The following is a 16096-nucleotide window of genomic DNA, read 5'->3' on the forward strand; positions in this document are numbered from 1 at the left end:
GAGGGGTTGCCATGCTGGTACCATATGTGATGGAACTACTTCCCTCTGACATGAAAGGAGGCTCAGCCATCTATGATGACATGTGGCTCAGTGGCAAAATTGCCATCGAGACTGTCTTAGGACAGACAGCAAGCTGCTAATGTGACTCAAGGCACTGAGAGAATCTATGACACGTCTTCCTTTAACTGTTAACACCACGGATCTGTGTGTGTACGTATGTGTCTGTCTGTGGGTGCACAGATCTGTACTTCCTTTGGCTTGATGAAACACCTAGATTCCAGGGAAAGGAGCAGGTTGTACTCATCCTGGGAACCTAGTGACATCTGGAAACATCTGGTTGACAGCACCCACACTTTTTTTTTTTTTTTTTCAATATTGATTTGTGCTCTCTGCACAAATCTCTTGTACTCTCTTCTTTTGTAAGAGTAAAGAAGTGTGTTTCGGATGCCCTGACAATGCCAGGAACAATTTTAATTGTCACTACCAGGGAGCAGTTGCTATGGTATGAAGGCATTTAATATTGTATCTAGTGAGCTGTGGGCTTCCTTGCATCACAGGAGAGACAGGCCACTCAATGTTAGGACTGGTGAAGTATAGGATAGACAACTGGGGGGTAAGGTGGGTGGAAAATTGGCTGGAATGCTCAGCTTAGAGGGTTGTGTGAGCAGTGAAAAATCCAGCTGGCGGCCAGTAATTAGTTGAGTCCCTTGGAGCTCACTCCTCCAGAATTTCCACAAGTATGCCCGTGTTCTGCCTTATGCTTCTTGTGCTCATTCACACCTCAGCAAAATGAACAGAAAACCCTCCTTGCTGCTAACTTCTACACTGACTTGTTTATACCCACTGGCTTTCAAAAGTTTAGGTACAAAATCTGGAGAGCAGAATGCTGCCTCCCACCATCTGCAGGCTAGCCTGCATGGGTGACAGGGCTGTGTTCTGGCACCCTGGCACCCTAGTTGGTGGCAGAGCATTCCTCCTTTAACGCGATGCCTGATGTGAGCAGCAGTGAAATGGGACTGAACGTGAGGCAACAATACTGCTAAAAGCATCATTCAGTTTGGCCAAAGTGATTGTTCTTCACTGGTGAGCTGCCTCTCATCACCTGAATTTTTCTGTGGGTCACACAAATCTTTTCAAGTTGCAGCACAGGTGCCAGCAGCCGTCCCAGCACTGCAGCCCTGAGGGGAAATCTGCTGCACCTGCACCGTGGCCCTCTGCAGTGGGGGGAATCCCCGCTGGCTAAAGGCTACTGGGGCAAGCCTTGGTAGCTTCACCTCTACTGTTACTGACTTGTTTTGAATCTTTTTGTATCCTTTGTGACCACAGAGAACAGTGGACTTTCGATTATCTCCAAATAAGAGACTTAGAAACCTTATAGTCCTTCTGAATCAGAGTGGAAGAATAGTAAAATTAAAAGAAAAGTGACACCATTGAGCAAGTGACAGAGGGGAACAAAACTGCCTCTGCTTGGTTCTCTTCCTTGTCAGTGGAACATTTTTTTAAAGATTTCTCAAAAGCAGTTCATATCTCCACCAGACTTTCTGCAACATTTCCTAGATTCTTCTTATTTTCAGATTACCAAGCACTAAAGCCAGCTGGAGAAATGTTTGTGCTTCCACAAACAGTTTAATCCATGATCAGTAAGATTAACAAGACCACTGAGAGACAAGAGAAGTCTGGGTATGCTTCGTGTAGCAAATACACCTTTTTTTTTTTTTTTCCCTGTGGTGCAAAATTTCCTGATTCTTTTTCTCAGAATAGCTTGAGAGAACAGAAGTTTCTCAGTCAGATCTAATCTGCTCTGCCTTTGCAGGAAGTTACAGCTGTCTTGAACAACTTTCAGTTGACACATTTTTCTAAACACATAGCTCTTTAGACATAGCCTTACTGATTAGAGGCAGGAGTGGTTAAACCACAGCTCATGCCCAAAGCTACCAACTAGTTGCAAGAGTACCTTTATCCTCTTGACATCAGCCCAAGTTACGCAGGGTTTGGTTCCTGTAAAATAACAGCAGCTTTTTGGGTATTCTGCTGTGTTATAAGCCTTGCCTGTCTTAACTATGAATGGTCAGGGAGGCCTATTTTTTTTTTTTAAATAAACGTAAATGAACATTTCTCAGAGTATTTGTATCACAAGACATCCTTGGTCTGTGGCTGTTAGTCTAATGTAGCTGTTTCTTGGCAGTTATAATCATGTTTGAACTCACCTTAATGCATTTTTACAGGTTCAACAATTTTACAGATATCTAGATATCAGAAGATTAAGTGCCTCGGCCACAGAACCCAAAAGATAAGCCCTTCTTCGAGGGATTCAAGCTGACATTAGCCCTTGCCTAGAATGAGGAGGTGATAGAAGCCAAACCTAATTCATTGTTTCAGAAGTTATTCAAGTCATATACTGTCAAGACACACCACTGGTCAGAAAAACCCTAAGAAACAAATAGAGCTGCTTGATACAGTCTCTCAAATACTTCGGTCAGCCAAGGGATTCTGCATCACTACCATGATTGTCAATATGAGGTCATTGCTGCTAGGTGATAAAGATTCTTGGCAGTGTAAAAAGTAAGGTAAATCCAAAATGAATCGTAGCATCTCTCATTGCTGTTTATTTTTCTAAACAGTTTATTTTCTCCAAGTCTTTGAAATATAGTAAATACAATTTTCTGAGATTGTAATTTTTTTACTATAGCCTTTAAAGCAGATCTGTGTACTAGGAGTCTGACAGCAGCAGCAATTTGAGGGGTCATGAAAACTAGAGAAAGCATATCCATTTGAAAAAAAAACGGGGGTGTGGAGGGGAAGAACAGATTTCCATTTTTTTATAGCTTCTGCAGGAAATACTTTTTTTGAGGGTGGAACTTTCTGTATTTCATCTCTTCTGAAGGTGATTTTTCTTTTGAGCTGTCAGCAGTATGTGGGCACTTGTTAAAAGCAAAACACCTTAAATTATGAAAATTGTGTGACTAATTAGTGTGCAAAAGTTTCTCTATCAATTTCACACAGGATATTATGCATAAAAATAATCAGTGGAGTTGCCATTTACTGTGTTAGTCTTAGAACAGAGCTGTCTTTGAAATGTAATGACCACATTAAAAATCAAGTAGTTTTTAAAGGGCTCAATGATTTTGTTTATTGTTGAAGGATGTACTCTAGAAGAAGACAGGCAGCTAAAAAGTGTATTCCAGTACAAAATACACTGGGAAATGACAATAAAATCTCATATGAAAGACAGGAGTGCACAATAATCGTATTAACTACTGAGATTTGAATACAAGCAAATAATCTATTAAGCTTCACACAATGCACAAAAGTCAACAGCTTCACAAAAAAATGGTCATAAAAGATAGCACTGAAACTGTTTTATTTTGCTCCAATCTTGCATTCTCTGTAGAATGCTTGGGAAGAATGAGAACAGGTGTGAAAATAACAATAAAGAAATTGGCAGTGCATAAGCTATTTGGATGGCTATGTTCTCTAAAAGATAATGAACACAGAGAGCTTGATTCAGATTCACACTACAGTTCTTTTGCACCTCCAGGATAAACTGTAGGAGATAATAGTCTACTTTAGAGCCTGTTTTGGAAAGGAATGGTAGGAACTACTTTAATATTAATGAGAATTAGCTTGGTACTTTTCAAAGAAAGATGTGAATGTATCCACATTTTTATTATGTTAAATCAATGAAAATACATTATGTACAAATATCAGCAAAACACAACTGAAAATAGAGCCAGTGTAATTAATCCATATATTTTAAAAAAGAAATGTACAGTATTTACATTTTAGACAGTTTCAGAAATGAACACATCCAGATAATGTACCACTACCTAAACAATTCCCTATTCTGATAGAAAATGCATTTGCTGTACAAATATTTATAAATACATATGTATAAACTTTTTAAGTGAAATGTCTGTGGATTCATAGGAAACAAAAGCATGAGATATTCATATTATCAGCTAACATTTAGTTATCAAGTGTCCATGTATTAAACAGTCCAGAACATCATACAGCAGACAGAAGTAGATTTTTGGTGTTGAGAATATTTTGTGTTCTGCTTCTGTGCCATCACACTGGCAAATTTGATTGTCTTTTCTGAAAAACTTCAGAAAAGCAACAGGACTGGATCAGTTTGACTCAGTGATTGCTATTGACTGCACCATGTCAGACAGGGTTTCTGAGTCTACTTCTTCTTTACCATTATCTGAATTTTCTGATGAGATGTAACAGCCAGAATCTCTCGGGCAGTCATTTAACTGTGATTTGTCAAAGCTGGGGTGAGGGCTTAAGCTCTGTGTCTCCTGACCACCCTCACTTTTCTGCTGTTGTTCAACTAGAAAGAGAAGAAGAAAGAAGAAAATATGTCAGAATATATATACTGGGAAAAAAAAAATCTTGAGGTAGCAACACGATTCATCTTAAAGAACTGCAGAAACAGAGTTGGCGATACACACATGACTAGGTCAGTATCTCTGTCAATCAGAAACAGAAGCCTCAGCATTAAAGAACTTAAAATATGATTCCATTACTATAATAGCATAGAAGTTCATGTTGAGCTTGGCTTTGATCCTGCAGTATGTTTTTGCCATCATTCTTTAGGCTGAGGTCCTTTAGCTGTCCACACATAAAACCATGCATTGTCACCACAGACACAGTGGAGGTGGCAGCCTTTTGCCTCCCACATTCATGTATTCCAGAGCCTTCTCATGCAGTTAATCATTTAGTCTACTGTGCTTTGGTTATAATATTTTGCTTTACAGGTGTGTCTTTTCAATGTACCCCCTGCCATATTACCCACTCTGCAGTGTGTACTGTGCTCATCTTCAGAAGTGCTCAGCATAAATAGGTGGTAATCATGTCTTGTAAAGCATCTGACTTTTCAGGGGGAGTGGGTGGATAATGGAAGCTTCCTAAGCTTAGCTTGATATCCAAAAGGTTTTTTTTTCCAAAACACAGACTTCAGAAAAGGCTAAGATGCCAAACTCCTCTTGTACTGCCTTTGAATACTGTTCCAAAACTAAGTAAAAGCAAATAATTTTGACAATAATTTGGCCTTGTTCAGCTGCTGAATGACTAATCTGTTTAAACACAAAACCCTGCAACTCAGCAATTGACAAACCTTTCAAAAAAACTTCAGTGAGTTTGTGCCTTGCAGACAGGGTATACCTGTATACCATCAATCTATCTTGTGGTTAAGCTTTGTGTACATATTTTCTGGCTGTGAAATACATGGTTCACTCAGTCAGTTTCTTCAGAAAAAAAGAGCTATAAAATCTTAAAATCTTTCTCAATATTTTTTTTTTAATCCCTGCTGTCCTATAAGTGTATTTTTACTTAAAATTGTGGCTTGCTTTCCAAACAAAGTATAAGGTACAAATCTCACAGGAAACAGGCGGTTTTAAACTAGATTTACCCCTACATAAAAATGGTGCTTTTTTGCTTGTGCAAAGAAAATTCCCTTATTTCACTTGACTTGTTAATCAGTGATTAAATGAGTTAGCTTGGAATCTTTGGTCAGATTTAAGATATTTTAGTTCAAGTCCAGACAGAATTAAAGTCCTAATATATGAAGGATTTTATTCTATGTCAAAATCTAAATATGTTTATCTTCCAGAATTATAAAATTTCTACAACAAAATTCATACTGGCATTTGTTTCAATTGTTGGAATGTACAAGATCTGGTAAGATGGGAAAGATTTTAAATTTGGATTTTTTATATTCTTTTTAAAATCTATTGTATAACAAAGAAAAAATAAGAAATGAAAAATGGAAATATTTCACTCTGAAAGTACATAAATGGAACAGCACGAGAGTCTGTGCCTTTATTATTTATTATTAGTTATTGTTTATTTATTATTATTGAGTGAGGTTTCAACAAACTTCTTTCACAAAGCATTTTGGCATATTGAGAAACATTTTTAGGTCTTGATGGAAGTAGAAAACATCTTGTAGATTTCTTTGGACTGCTACATTTTATTTAATATTTTCTAACTTTCAGTTACCTAATTAAGTCAATAATTTAATCTGATTTTTAAAGAAAAGAATCCAAAATCTCAACTGAGTCACTTTTGCATCGAGCCTGAGGTTATGGGCATACGCTGACGTATTTAAATGAATAAATGAAAAAAATTTACTTTAAATACTTTCCAAGGAGTAGAGGTGCCACTTTGTTACCAAATAAATTAATGGTTAATTGCACTTGTGTGAAAGAGTCCACTTTTCAGCAGATTTAATTGATATCTGTAACTGATCTCTGTCTCACTTTACAGAACACAGTTTGTCACGTCAAATGTTATCTCTCCTTGCAGGGAAAATATTTGATCACGTAGGGTCTGATTGATTTCTGATTTAAGTCAGGGAGGAATTACAAAAGGCATTACACCCGCGGAGGTATTACTGCTGCTATTAGTAGCAACAGAAGTAGTTTAGCACAAATAACAGCAGATGCCCCAGTAAAGTCTTCTCTAAACTGTGTCATTAGTGCCTTGCACCCATCCCACCAGCACCGAGATGACCCAGGTCCTGGTTGCTGAGCTAAGTCCTCCTGCAGGGCTGTGGGGAGGGGGCTCCCCTGCCCTCCCCTCTAATCCCTTCATCAACCTAATGCTGCTTGCTGGTGCTTTTATCAGCTTCTCGAGCATCATCTGCTGCCCTGGCAAGCAGTGACCTAAAAAGTGTTAATCCTGTTTACATTTTCAAGGTCAGAGAGGAACCTCTATACACACTGTTTGTTTTACAATGGAAAGAAGACCAAGTAACTAGTGGATTAAATAGAAAATGCAGTTTCAGTCAGTGTATTTGTACCCCGTAACTAGTTGTGATAATCTGATTAGTTCCTAAGTGAAAAACAGATCCTAAATTCTTCTGTAGCAATGTCTTTCCCTTGAGTGTTTCAGGGAAAAAAAGATGCAGATAAGCCTGGAACTGAGATTTATTTTTTTTTTTTTAAATATCTGAATTTAGGTCAGTTAGGATAATAAGAAATTTCTATTTAGAAATCATGCAGAATTGTAAAACTTCTAGAACTTTCTAGGTGTTTTTACACTAGGATAATTTTTTACATTCAAATCTGAAAACCAAAAAAAAGTTCAGGTGTTTTAAACCTACTTATATTATATTTTATATTCTTCACTCTGATCAGAAAAATATTTAGAGCACCAACTCTGTCTTTAAGAAGACTGAGAGCAAACTTTGGTGCTGTTTTTTCCCCTCCTCTTTCAGTAGCTTTAAATATTATGCAGTAACTCCTAAACCACCTGAATAGGATACTGAGTATTCTAAATACATATGTAGCATGCAACTTCAGATGTTGCTTCATGAGAAAAGAAACATTTTTTTTTCTCTTTTGCTTTGGGCTCTTACATTCAGTTCTCCTGAATTCCTTTCTCTAACATGCATGCATTCAAGTTCCACATTAGTAAAGGTAAGTTTACTGTCTTAATCTTTTGGCTATCAGAAGAAAGATACAATACACAGGAAGCAGGAACTGACAAAATTAAACTACCATTAAATGTTGCAGAATCATCAGAAATAGCTATCTTATCAACAAATGGAAGTCCTCTCCTTTTTCCACAGTAAAGCGTTTTCATACAAGATAAATAGCTTTCAGTCACTGTTGTCTATGATATGGTCAGTAAAGTCCAAGATATACATCATTTTGACACATATATTCTAATACTGCTTTAAATGATAGGATTGTATTCAGACTTCTGAAAATAATGTGAGACCTTTAGCCTTGGTAATAGATGTGTGATGTATACTTATATTTCTTGCTATTTAGATCTTGGAAATGAGTCTTTGTTTTTCAATGACATAGATGTGCGTGACACATGAAGGGACAGATCTTTTCCCTTTTTAAAATGAGTTTAAAGTCCTGATTAGGAAAGCACTTTAAGCTTAGCTTTGAGGCAATTCAGCTCAAGAATGTGCAGAGGTCACACTGGCTTCTGTGTGGTTGTCAGTCTAAAGGAGATGAGTGGCCAGAGGCTTGGATTTTGTCCAGAGGAAAAAATAAGTCACCCAGGAGCAAGCCAGACTTCATGAATCTGAGAGTTTGTCTTCCTGAGTTTTGCCCAGAAGGAGAACTGGGCTCAGAGCATGATGCTTTAGGCTGAGTCACTTAAGTGCTTTCCTGGAAGGTTACAGCAGTGATATACTCAGCAGCATTGCATACTAGCTAAATAGAACAGTGATAGTTCATGAAAAAGAAGCAAAGAAACCTGAAGTAATTCTGTACATGCATGCAGACTTTTTGTGGACTTATTTATGGATATTTATAGGCATGCAACTTTAAAAATTGCATGCACTAAAGTCAGTGCATGGTTTTTTTGGGGAAGAACACTGAACTGATGTGAGAGTCTATGGTGAAAACAGAAATAAGATTTTTTATTTTCTCTGAAATCTGGAAGCAAACAGTTGTGCTGAAAAAAAGTGAAAAATACTAATACTCCCACAAGGATAAGCTTCCTTGAGTTATCTAGAAATAATATTTCTAGGTCATTGAGTTGTATCGTGATATAGAATGGGAGATTGTCTTTGAGAAATATTTGACCTGGACATGATATTGTGTAATCCCCCATACTAAAAGGAACTGTCTGGTGTAAAATGGAAGTCTTGATGCTAGGTCCCCATGTAAGTAATGTAACAGAGAACTGAAAGTCACATTCTCAGCTCTACTATCTTGCTGTTCAAATGCAATAAAGAGGGAGCAAACCTTATCTGGTATTAGCAGTGGGATTTAGAGTACGATCTGGAACTTAATTGTGAAAAGTAAGCTAAGGAAGTTGATCTGGGGAGGTAAGTGTAAAATATTATCCTCCAGATGACACATATGCACCTATTTTTTGCTATCAAATGATGTGTATGCATTTATCATATCATGTAGGTTGGAACTGGGTGATCTTTAAGGTCCTTTCCAACCCTAGCCATATTATGATTTGATACTATGATATCCAGTGAAGTTAATTCTTCTTTAGTTTAAAATAGCTTTGGACTAATGCAAGCCTCTGGACTTCAGGTATGTACCTCACGACTAAGTGAGAAGAGAATCAAGGCTACTTTGCACACAGAAAAACATTTGTCCTGGGAAGCGGTTAAGAAAAATTTCCAAACTTCTTTTATTACTTTATTCATTAACCATCCAGCAACTGCTATACTTTAAAAATAGCATCATACAAAAGCACAGACATCCATCTCCTGTCTAGAAGCCATCTGGGAGAAGAATGGAAAGCTATTAAGAAATACTTTATGAAAAAGAGCTTTTTTTTTTTTTTTTTTATATCCTCAGCCATGATTTCACAGAAACCAATCACTTTTTCCCAAATATATAGATCTGATCAACTTATAGAAAATCTCAAAAGAGATCTGGGAAGGGAGGGAAGGTTATCAGGAGCTTACAAAACACCTTGCAGTTCTAGGATAGGCTTGCTATGTGAGGAACTTCAATATGGTGAATTTGGGCTGGGACTCCCAGGAAAGGTAGAAAGAAGATAGTGCAGTACCAGAAAGCAAAATCCGCTTGATAAACACTATGTAGTAGTATTTGATAAATAAAATTTACTTTTTCATTTCTGGTGTAAGATGGGTAAAGTTTTTCCTTTCAAATTAATTCACATTTACATCCAATGTAAGATTAAAAAGAAATCTCACTTCTTTTGGACAGCTTTAAGAAGCATATAATGTCGAAACTATTGTTGCAGGTCTTTTGGTTAGAAAATTTAGTAACTTTATTCTGCACCATGAATTACATAGTCACAGGTATGCAGTATGAAGAAAACACTTAGTATAACATACAATAAATGTCAAGAGAAAGACAAGGAAAGAAAATGAAATTATAGCCCCATGAAAACATTTGGTCCTTTCATAATAGCAGATACCACATTAAAGAAATGTTAGTTCTTGGTTTACTACATTTATAGTATAATCTTGTAAAATGAGGCTATGCTGCAGAATGTTTGGATGCTCTTAAAAATATCAGAGTCACAAAAACTCAAAACCCCTTGCATTTCAATTCTGGACCATACTTGTGACTCCATCCATTAATCAAACACATGCTTCATGGAAGCAGGATATAATGCATAGTGATGGAAGTCTTCCAAGCTCAGTGAGAAAAATTGGATTAGCACAGTAAATTTGGTCTATGGCCTTAGTATAGTTTTTTCACAAAGCTTATAAAAAGAGTGAACCTTTACCTGGAAAACTGCTGAACTTATATTTAGAATACTCTTGGCCAGTAAACAGATTGCCTTGTAACTGTGGGTAATTACGCTGCTTACTTCTAACAATGCAGAAAATAAATTTTAATTAAAAAATCATTTATGCTGGACTGAGTCATTCCCATTTAAGAAAAAAAATATTGACCTAGGAAAGTTCAGTTCAGATGCAGAACTCACTTTCACAGTAGCACCCAGCTCCTTGAACCCAATGTTCCAGTTGGATTGACAGGAGGACAGAAAGGTCAAAAGATTCAGATGAAGTCAGACTCACTCTGAACTTATCCCCAAGATCATCTTGACTTTCTGTCTTTCTTTATAACAACTTAAAAGATAGCTTCTACCAATTTTAGTCTTTAGTATCTTCCTTTTTAGAGCAGGTTGTTAAATTCTGTTCTGTCCCTACTGCTCATGACAAATTCTATGAACCTCTGGCAACCAGACAAGGTGAGGATTTGATCCAATTCTGATTCAAGACAGCATCCCAAACCAGGAAAGTATTTATGCATGGCTTACTTTAAAATATATGTGAGTCTTATGAAACTCAGCTGGACTTAAATGGATTCGTATAGCTGGCACAGTATATAAAAAAGTCTTGGTTCTCATCTCTGTGAGTCTTCTTAAATTCTTGGAATATTATTTTTATTAAATTTTAATACCAAGATTTTTGATATCTATCTAAGGTGGATGTGAAGCAAACATTCATTTAATCTCTTGATCTAAGACCAGGGTGTCATCACTGATTTTGAAGCATGGGCCACTTTGGGAGCCTTAATGATGTTATTTCCAGAAACATTAAAACAGCTTAAACTATTAGACAACATCAGGAATGCTGTTTTGACTGGAAAAGTGACGTAATCCCATGCTGCCAATCAGAAAGAGTCCTAGTTCTATAATTAAGGTAAATTTATTCTTTTTCAGTGTATGGGATATGTAAGGACCTTGTTAGGTGTAGTCCTTTCAAAGGTGTTTGTAGAATATTGTGTTAAGACACCTTCAGTAGAAGAAAAACTTGGTGTCATCTTCTAAAAGGTTAGGTGATTAATACTGATTGCTATCCTTATTGTTACACAAAGAATATAAATAGTAAACCATCCTCACTAGTCCAGGATAGTTTGACACCTGTATGATCAGTTAAAAAGCATAAAGTTTTGGTTTTGTTTTTCACACTGTTGTGAAACTGCAAAATTAAATTGTAGCATTTTATTTTATTTTATTTTATTTTATTATTTCTATCCAAAAAGCATACCAAATAAATGGTGCAGAAATTGCAACAAGGCTAGTTACCAAGAAGTATACACATATATACGTAAGCACAATTTAAAGGAAAACCAGAGAAACTGATGTATTTTCAGATGATTTCCAGCCAGATCCCTGCAATACAATACTTGGGAAATGTAGCTTTTTTTTCCTGGATTCATTCTTTCAATCACTACTTACATAGAAAGCCCTTCAAGAGGGCTTCCTAGGCTGTCACCACATGAAACTATAGATCTTCCAAACCCAATGGGCAAAAAGTACCCTTCTAATACATCTCCAGTGTGTTTGACAGAACCTTACCTTTCCCTGGAAGTTGACTAAGAACAAGAAAGACTGCACGTAAAATGAGGGTCCCAAAAAATCCCAAACATACAATAAAAAACAAGGTTGGAAAAAACACAAAGGAGATCAGAGAATATCTACATGGAAAGCTGAATGGATGAAGTAGCCAGGTATTGCTTAGAAACACAGAGAGTTATGTACTGAAGCATGCAGGGTATATCTGTGCATGCAAGTATGTTCATACACAAAAGTGCTGGAGTCAGAAGTGGAAAGAACTGATATTAAAAGATTCCAGGAAGACATTTTTTTTCCAGGTCTCCTTTTCTTTCTTTCAGATGCTTCTCAATTGCAAGTGCACATTTGATGAAATGACTGCTCAGCATAGGGGTGAGTATGTGTGAATATTAATGAAGAGGAAAACATCTCTTGTTTTGGCTGAGTGTCTAATTAAGTAGATGCTTAGCTGTAGTTTCTAGGTATTTGACATAAATTATTTAAAATTAGAAGTCAGGCTAGAAATGCCATTAAAATATCATGAGAATTGTACTTGCTGTTCTGTAGTGTAGCTTTTCCACTCCCAGTGAAAGAAAAAAATGAAGAAAACATAATGATGTTCAATACATGTACATAGACACAGACTGTATTATCAGCTTTTGGACGCTTCCAGGAAGCTTGAGTAAGATTCATTTTGAGAAAAGAATGCAAACCAGCTGTTAGCATATATGCATTTTATTTTTTACAAAAAAATCCTGTAAAAGAAATTTATTGGATAAGGATTCAAATGTGGGGTGAAGTGAGGGAAGCAACAACTGTGTTCTTGTGCAGAATGTAGTTTAAAATTAAAAAAAAATTAAAGAAAAAAAAGAGATAATTCGTTAGTGTAGCTAATTGAAATAAGATCTGTTTTATCAAGATACTAGCATAAAGTTTGGCAAGTTTTATTTTCTGCTCTTGCACAGACCTTGTGACTTTTGGGAAGTCACTTACACTGTCTGAGGGTTGGATACTGAACCATAAATAAGGTTATTCTTAATCAATAATTGCAACTAATCTCTACTGTAGGACCTATAAATAAGACATTTTAAATCAGTCATGTGTTACTAGTATAGTAATCACATATGTATCTAGAAAAGATGTATGGTTTGCTATCCAAACAATTAAGAAAACTGTATCTCATAATATGTTTCATATTTCAAAGAAAAATCATTTAACAGAGCAGTGTGAGAATCACTAGTTCTTTAAATGTGTTTCTTCAGTTAAAACTTGCACATGGCTTCACAAAGCTTAGACACTTACTGTCATAGTCCTGTAGATTTTCAATTGCTGATAACAATCTTGTCCTGTCTTCTGGGTTTGAAATATTTAATTCAATCAGGTGGCTTTCCTGTAGATCCTTTAGGTCCTCTAAAGTTTCATAGCCATTTAGCAAAAGGGTTGAGGCATATTCCTGCAAAAAAGAACCATGCAAATTCTCTCATGTAAACAATATGTTTAGTAAAGGAATAAGCACACTTTCTCTTTTTTTTTTTTTTTTTTTTTTTTTAATTGGGTAGAAATGAGCTCTATTCTACAGTCCGATTGATCACTCTTTGACATAAAACAAGATTTGGAGAGCTAGAGATGACAGAGGCACAGGGGCTCCTGTGGACAGCCCCTCCTGACAGGGGCTCCTCCTGGACATCCCAGCATCTGTACCTGAGCTCTCTAACAAGACTCTCAGCAAATTAGACCAGGACAGAGCTCTGCCTGAAATTATTTAACTGTTGAACTCCTGAACTCTTGTTGGTCACCCTATGAGTGCCTACCATGCTGGGTCCAGGAGGTCCTACCTCTGAGGTAGGATGTACCCTGCCTTTTCACAGAAGGAGCTCTGATATAAGGAAGGGTCAGAAGCTGAGGGAGCTCCCAGCCATGCTACATCACATGTGTTCCCCCTGGAGCTTTGTTTCACCATACCTACTCCAGGGAAAGGAGTGTTTGCATCCAGTTATTAAAATGTTACCTGTAAATCATGTTCTAATTACGCTTTAACACCCAGTTAGGACCCAGGGTTGCAGAGAAGGAGAGAGGCACAGCATAAGCATAGTAGAAAAAGACTATGGGTCTCTAAAAAACTTGAGAAATCAGAAACTCAAATTTTAAATGTTAGTGCTGTAGTCTGAGTGCAGTCCTACCCATGAGGTGTCTGCATTCACACACCTCCTGTGCTTAGGCACATGACTGTGCCTCTTCATGTGATCTCTTAGCCCAACCAAATGATGTGGTAAAGCTCCTATATGTGTGCAGCTCTATAAACCACTCACATCAGATAAAAGACAGACATGAAGCTGCTGTGCTTTGCTGACCACTGAACTTGCTTTTCCACTTCTGCCTGTAAATTGCAGCCAAACTCAAGCACACAGAAAGGAAACATTTCAAACAGAGAAAGGAAAACTCTTGGCTCACCTGCAGGTGGACACAATCCAGGAGCTCTTGCAATGTTTTAGGCTTGGTCCTTTTGCTTCCTCTGGGCAGCTTTATCTTTCTGGGTGCAGCTTCCTCTTCCAAGATAATATCCACATAAATGAACTTGAAGTTTCCTACTTTGTTGTTCAGCATGCCTGTCCATATGCCCATGGGAGTTTTACAGATGATATCTATGATGTCTCCTTTCTAGAGCAATAAAAAGAGGCACACTGCTTACACATGTGGTTTGTTATATGCAGATTTTCTTCGATGGACCAAAACCAGCACAGACAGCACAGAATATTAACTAGTCAGTGTTTAGTAACCTTTTTAACCTAGATTTAGCTCATTTGCTTTTATAAAGTTCCAGCAAAATAATTACAGAAATTGAAGCTAGTCCTTATCTACAAACATTTGTTAAGGAGGGGTGAGCAGCCCCTTCCACCATTTTTGTGATCCACTTGACTACTGAAATGGGGTTGGGTTGCATCACCAATCCACTTTTGTAATGGATAGTGGGCATAGCTTTGGCAAAAAGCAACAGGACACTGTGAGGTTTTTTTCCAAATGTGTGCCAAACAATTTACTCAGCAATCTTATTAATAGGCATCTCAAAGGTCTTCAAAAGGTCTCAAAGGTCTCAAAGGTCTTAAAAAAATCTGATAGAGGAGCTACCTTTCAGTGAAAGGTAGAATCTTACCCATTTTATAGTAAAAAAACACTGGTTACATTTCTCAAGAGCAATAAAGAACACTTAACTCCCTTAATATCTTCCTGTCTGTCCTTCCCAAAGGGTTGAAAAATTTCCCTACTATTTTTAAGGCAACTGACTGATAAAACAGTGGAAGGTGCCTTAGCAGATAGATCTAAAGGCTTCAGCTGCCCCCACTTGTGCATTCACTCTCAACTGTGAGTGCAAAAATGAGTGGCAGCACAGCTATTGCAAGAGGCTTTTCAGTAAAGGTGTTTACAGCCACACTGTGGGAACCAATGTCTCAGCTCAGCAAAAGAGTCATTCTGAGTAATTCTTGTAGTAAAAAAAGCTTCTTGTAAGTCATACCCCCTACAGAACTTGCTCTCATGACCTCAGAATTCAGTCCTCTCTTTGGGCAGGCATCACAAAACTTACAGAAATGTTGAAAGTCGTTAAAGAGATACCTAACAAGTCGCTACATACACTCTTAATTTGGCATCCTTTTATGAAGTTAAAAATCAAACTCTGTTTTTTAAAATATTTGTTAACCAAGACTTCTAAATCTTTTCTGGTCTAGTCAAGAAACTGCAAGTAAAGAGGTCATGCTAATTTTGGTACAAACCCAAGTATGAAATTAACTGTGTTACAGGAACCTGGTTTTGTTAAAATATGGAGCTTAGAGCTATGAGCATGTTTGAAATGGAAACTAAACAAACATTTGTTTAAAGCTCTATAAGCACATATATTATTCTGCACATTCACGGAGGCTCAGAAACTTCAGCTGGGGATGCAGATCAGGATTAGATAGTGGGGCTAAGCCAAGCTGCAGGTGCACTATGAATTCACATTCAGGGTACTGAAATTTTGTGAAATAAATTTAGAGGATTTAAAGCCTTAAGTATTAGTTTATAATTATAAAATACACTGCCCTAGTGACCAAAAAAAGCAGATACCTATGCAAGCAAGCAGACGTTTGCCATTTTGTGACCACTTAAACTGAATAAATGTGGGTGAGAGTGCAGGGCAAATGGAGAAGACTGCAATTTCTGGCAAAGAAATGGCTGTAACATGGACCAGAGAGGAGGAGAGGGAGACTACAGTGAGGTGCAGATGAGGATTTTGAAAAAAATAATAGGTTGTGAAGAAGGGTGAATGCTGAATGGTATAGAGGTGTTTACAGAAAGGGAAAAGAAAGAAGTAGGT

General features: G+C 37.1%; 1 protein-coding gene across 3 annotated transcripts in view; it reads right to left on the minus strand.

Annotated features, from left to right (window-relative positions):
* Nucleotides 1-3891: 3891 nt before the first annotated feature.
* The window catches only part of SAMSN1 (SAM domain, SH3 domain and nuclear localization signals 1), a 53975-nt gene continuing 41770 nt past the window's right edge, over nt 3892-16096 (minus strand). For all 3 annotated transcript variants that reach the window (XM_030458861.1, XM_008502930.2, XM_030458870.1), the window contains 3 exons: nt 14200-14406; nt 13051-13201; nt 3892-4333 (listed from right to left, as the gene is read on the minus strand). In XM_030458861.1, coding sequence (XP_030314721.1) covers nt 4128-4333; nt 13051-13201; nt 14200-14406 — 564 coding nt within the window. In that variant the 3' untranslated portion in view covers nt 3892-4127. The remainder of the gene's footprint in view (nt 4334-13050; nt 13202-14199; nt 14407-16096) is intronic.

Source organism: Calypte anna, chromosome 1 (genome assembly GCF_003957555.1).
Source record: "Calypte anna isolate BGI_N300 chromosome 1, bCalAnn1_v1.p, whole genome shotgun sequence".
Taxonomy (NCBI): Eukaryota; Metazoa; Chordata; class Aves; order Apodiformes; family Trochilidae; genus Calypte; species Calypte anna.